Source organism: Apaloderma vittatum, unplaced genomic scaffold (genome assembly GCF_000703405.1).
Source record: "Apaloderma vittatum isolate BGI_N311 unplaced genomic scaffold, ASM70340v1 scaffold25974, whole genome shotgun sequence".
Lineage (NCBI taxonomy): Eukaryota > Metazoa > Chordata > Aves > Trogoniformes > Trogonidae > Apaloderma > Apaloderma vittatum.
Genome location: NW_009712506.1, coordinates 1 through 5,365, shown reverse-complemented (window position 1 = coordinate 5,365; position 5,365 = coordinate 1). Strand labels below are relative to the sequence as shown.

Below are 5,365 nucleotides of genomic sequence, written 5' to 3'. Positions count from 1 at the left end.
CTCTGGAAGCTCTGTGTGTAGGACTCGCTGGCGGTGCGCTGGTGGGAACGCGCCGTTTCCACAATCACAGGTGGCATCTGAACGAGGTGCAGGGGGCTCTTTCCGTCTTTCAGTGCCTGAGTCAGGTTCAGGATCTGTGTGGCACAGCAGAGAAATGCCTGAGCTGCCCTGCTGGAGCAAGAGAGAGCATCCACCCAAGCACCCTTCCTCGGGCAGACAGGACGAGATTCTGTGCCTCACCTGACTGCTTTTTTTCCTGGCCTCTCATGACAGCAATCTGCTTGTGAAACTGTCCCCTGTCAAAGCCAGGGTCTTTCTGCAACAGAGAGAGCAGAGAACACAGTGGGATCCACATGTTGCCCCACTCCAGGCAAGAGATGGCTGTTCCCCAAAGCAAACCTCTCTCCTGTCCCATGGGTTTCCCACTTCTCCACACACTGAACCTTCAGCTTCTGGCAGAGGGATCACCCTGCTATGCCTCAACCCAGAAACAGGAGCTTGGCCACCTTTCTGTCCCCTGCAGCCACAACGGGAAGCTGCCCAACACCACCCCTGTTTTATTTCCTCCCAAGCTATCCTCACTGGCTCTCCCAGCTCACCTTGAAGAGCTCATACAGATCTTCCTCCAGGTCCTTGACAAAGTTAGGGTCCGAGATCTTGGGAAGAATCAGGTCCTTGATCTCCTGTGAAAAGGGGATTTTGGCCTGGGGCAGCCATGCCCAGTAGAATGGATCTGTGGGAGGAAATGAGACATTAGAGCTGCGGAAGGCAAAGGATAGTGCTACATGTCCCTGAGTGCCAGATCACCTTTGTCTGGGACACAGGGTCCAGCACCCGCTTCCTACAGCCTCTGCTGTGGTGGAGCTGCCCATGAACCCAGAAAGTCTGCAGAAGGACAGCCCTAGCTCTCTCTTCTCCAGCCTTTGAGAATGATGCCCAAGCACAGAGTTGTGTGGCTCGCTAGGGTGCCCTGGCACAGCCTGAGGGACTCACATGCTCTCCAGGAATCTGGGTGTTTCAAGGGAAAGGCCAAACCATTGTCTATAGCAGCCAGCTTGATGATCGGCTCCTTTACCACCACCCAGTCACTGTCCTGGAAGGAAGGAGAAGCACATCATGTCACAAAGAGGTCCTCCCAGCATGAATAGTCCCTCTCCCGCTTCCTGCTGCCAGGATCTTTGATCTGGCTACCCCAGAGGCTCAGTAGCCTCTTGCCCATCGTGTGGCTCCTTGTGCACAGGGAAACACTGTCTGCTTTGGGGGAAGGGCGGATAGAACGACAAAGCAGATCCCCTCCCCAGGCCTCGCCCCAAGGATGCACAGGTCCAGCAGCACCAGTTCCCCCCACAGAGCCCACCTGTATACTCACAAAGTCCCACTACACCACAAACTGCTGATGCAGAGCGCAACGAAAGGCCCAGGAGGCAAGATCAGGCCTCTGCATGCTTGGAAATCCAAGCCAGCTGGGAAATCCCCAGCCCACCTGCCAGGTGGGCAGCTTGCAGGAGCAGAGCACCCTGCAGAGCTCCTGCCCAGGAAGAGCCACTCACCCGCACGCCCGCGCTGTCCAGCGGACAGTCATACTTGATGAGCCAGTTGTCATTGCCCCGATCTGCAGGGAGATAAAACCAGCTGTGTCAGCACCAGGGCCTTCCTACACCACGCCAGGCACTCCTCCTCTGACCCAGAAGTGAGACAGGCCAGTTTTAGGCATAAACTCTACCCCAGAGCCCTTGAACATCCTGCAGGCCTGGGAAGCCACTTTGAGCCCCACACAACCACCTCTGCAGATTGGAGAGGTTCACATATCTCCAGATGACAAAAGAAAGGTCAGCCTGCAAGCCCTGGAGTGCTACGCTGACCCCTTCCCTCCTGGCAGGAATTCAGAAGCCCCATGTGAGATAGGATATATAGGGGCACAGTCAGGTGTTGGATTTCCAGATGTCCCCGGATCCTCACAGCTGGCAAACTTTCACCTCTGCACTGTGGTGGATCCAGATCTCCCAGAACACAGGCCAGCAGCCAGAGCATGGTCAAGGTGGTAGGCAGCCAAGGCAGCTACACTCCACCCAGAGGCAGCTGCCAGCAACCAAGTGGTGTTTAGAGGAGTTTTGGGTGCCAGGTAGAGGTGTCAAGTCCTTGCCCCCCTGCTCTTTCTCCAGCTGGCAAGACATAAAGGAGCAGGCAGCATCCCATGGCGGGCAGACAGCCCTACCTGTATTCCTGATGATGTAGTCCAGCACCACCAGCCGCTCAAACTGCAGCAGCAGCTGCCTGTTGGTGTTCTCTGGGAGCGGCTCGGCTTCAAACCGTCGCAGCCAGTAGTCAGCATCCTTGTAGCCTTCCACAAAGAGCTGGAAGGAGCCCACCTGAAGTAAGGAAAGGCTGCATTACAGGAGGCTGTAGAGGTTGGAGAGGCGGTGACAGGCAGGCGCAGAGGCCGGCAGCCCTACCTTGGGTGGCAGACCAATGCGGTTGAAGCGCTGGCCAACTTTCGGCACCTTCTCCAGGGCCAGCCTCTTTCCTCGGGACTTCACCCTGTCGATGGCACTGTAGTTAAAGGTCTCGCTGGCTAGATACACCACCTAGGGGGACAGGAGTGCAGATGTCAGCAGGAGCACCTGGCAATTGTCACAGAACTGGCTGATAAAGCCAAGACACAGTATTTCCCATGACCCTGCCCAGCACTAGGATCCCCACAGCTTGAGCAGGAGCAGTCCTGGTCCAGAGCTCTCAACACAACATCTCCAAGGTCAGCAGTGCCACAAGACAAGGTGCAGAGCTATGCAGAAGAACCGGAAAGCCTCTCAGGACAAGATCCCAGGAGCTGTCCTCTCACCTTTGTGCGGGGAACGATGTTGAGTTCCAGTTTCTGGTCCACCAGGCTAGCACCTGCCTCTGACAGGTAGCCCTGGTTGAGGACAAGGCAGTCTCTCCCAAAGCAGCACGGGCAGCACAATTTCTGCAGCCACTTGGTCCACTTGGGGTTCAGCTGCCCATATGGCTCCTCGTTCTTGGGCTTGAAGACGCCAATGATTTTCTGTGAGCAGGAGAGAGGAAGGCTGATCAAGGCAGTTGCAGAGTCAGGACACATTTCCCTGAGCCAGCCTGCAGTGGCAACACTCAGGAACGTGCTCGGAAAACTCTCACTCGCCAGGGCAATAACTAGCCCCTGGGACCAGGCAGACTCCACAGCTCCTGGGAGGAAGGCAGGCAGAGGCTGGGATGGACCCTTCCCCAGCCAGTGCCCCATCCCATTAGAGCAAGGTGCTGCCCAAAGAGTTTCATACTCAGCTCATGCATCTGAAAACAACCCTCCTTGTCTCAAAAGACAACAGTGATGCTGTTGTCCCCTGGTAAACATCCAAAGTGACCTTTGGATGGCTGGTGAGAGCTACTGCTTACCACTGCTTTTTACGTTCATACAGAAGAGGGAGGCAGACAGTGATCTCTGCCCTGGCTCCAAAATCTACTGAACGGAGCTGATCCCAAACTGACCAGGGAAAACAGGGCCAGAACAGCTGAGCAGCTGGAGGACTCCTAAGGAGCCCAGGGCTCTGTGCTGGGGGGCCCAGCTAGAGAGAGCAGAGGGGCTGGCTCTGGGTACACTGTGTGCAAAAGGGCACAGGCAGGTCCAAACTGGCCAACAGCTGGTACCAGCAGCACCACTAGCCCCTCAAACATCAACCCGACAGCAGGGAGAGCAGCACAGGTACCCCCCACCATTGCAGAGGGCAGAGAAGCCTTGTGCTAGGTGCTGCACTGTCACCAAGCCAGCACTGTCAAGCCACACAGCTGAGAAGAGGGCCAGGGCAGGAGTAAGGCCACTTGCCCCCGTGGGTCAGGCACCCCAGGGGGCTGCACAGAAGCTCTGGGCTGGCAGCCCCTGCTCCAAGGTGACTCAGCAGGACACACAACCAGCCCTCCTCCCCATGGCTGGCACCAGCCCCAGTCAGAGTGGGTGACACTTCCCCAAGCCAAGCTCCTGCCACAACATAAAAGTGGGACATATGTCCCAGCACCTCAGTGGGAAATCCCAGTGCAATCCCAGTCTGCCAGGGACTGACCCAGGGCAGGTAGGAGCAAGGTTATATCCAACAGGAAGAGGAAGGGTTTGAGGGAACAGGAGCACTTCAGCCATCCCCAGATCACACAGCAGAGCAACTTCCCCCAAGCAGGCCCAAAGGCAATCCTCTCATCAGCCCCACGTGAAAGCACACAACTGCCAACACGTCCTTGGATTTGATCCTGCAAGAGGCTTGTTTGGAGCTCTGTCAGCAGAGCACTCTATGGAGCCAGTCCAGTAGAGCAAGGCCCAGTCAGGCAGGGACAGAGCACAAGTAGAGGCCAGAGGCCTGACAGCACAGCATCCTCTTCCAGACAGACCCGTGCTGGGAGCAGCACTGGCAGGGAAAACAGGTCTGCCTGGCGCCAGCAGCAAGGCAGAGGAAGTCAGGCCAGCTCAGAGGCGCAGCCAGCACTTAGGGCAACTGCAGCCACTGGGGTTGGGGAAGTACATCTCAGCTGTGACAGCTCATGCCCCGGCAGCCCAGAGGGAAGAAGACACAAGAGAAAAGTTTTTTTCCCCTCAATGCTCTCACCAGACACACATCACACTTGCTGACAGCAGGGCAGTCCAGGGGTCCTGCCTGGTGACACAGCCAGGAGTACAGGGATTTTGGCTCCCTGCATGCATCCTCCACCAGCCTTTGCCAAGCTTAAGTCTCCTATGCTCAGGCAGCCTCCACCCTGTCACCTCCAGACAGCTCATCCAGCTTCCCACCCCAGCAACACCACTTCTCATGTTGGGCAATGAGAGCAAGCAGGAGGGTGGCAGAAGGAAGTGTGCATTGCCCCAGAGCCCACCAGCTCATCTGGGACCTGCCTGCCACAGCTCTCAGGAGCCAGTCTCCACCCAGGGTGGGAAAACTAGGGCATACCAGGGACCAGTGAGCCCAGTCCTGCTTCCCAGGAAGCACCCCAACATACACGTGGCAAGGGAGTCACGGGAAGCTCAAGTAATCAGGCTGGGTGCTGCAGGTCACAAGACAAACCGCCCTGTGCCACGCACAAATCCAGTCAGTGCCGTGGAGATAGCTGCCACACAGCTGATCCCATCTACAGGGACCAGCTCCCTGTCACGGCCTTTGCCTCAATTATGCCAACTGCACAACCACAGAGGAGACCTCTCACTCCAGTCTCATGGGCCAAAACCCAGCTCAGCGATCAGAGTCGAAGCCCTGGGGCTGGAGTCACCACAGTCAGAAGATGCTGATGCACAGGCCTGGGGCAGAGGGTGACTCTTCCTCTTTGGGCACAAGAGCCACAAAGGCGGCTGAAGCAGCACTTGGACACAGTTGCCACC

The 5,365-nt window shown here is 57.0% G+C and overlaps 1 protein-coding gene across 1 annotated transcript; it reads right to left on the bottom strand.

The window, feature by feature from the left end:
* Positions 1 to 2: 2 nt before the first annotated feature.
* PI4K2A (phosphatidylinositol 4-kinase type 2 alpha) lies at positions 3 to 3,040 on the bottom strand (the record flags this gene model as incomplete). The annotated part of the gene is made up of 8 exons (XM_009868020.1): positions 3 to 138; positions 261 to 316; positions 600 to 733; positions 994 to 1,093; positions 1,551 to 1,612; positions 2,216 to 2,369; positions 2,454 to 2,585; positions 2,840 to 3,040. Coding segments are annotated over 8 exons (975 nt in total), but the record flags the coding sequence as incomplete, so codon positions are not given.
* Between the last annotated feature and the right edge of the window lie 2,325 nt (positions 3,041 to 5,365).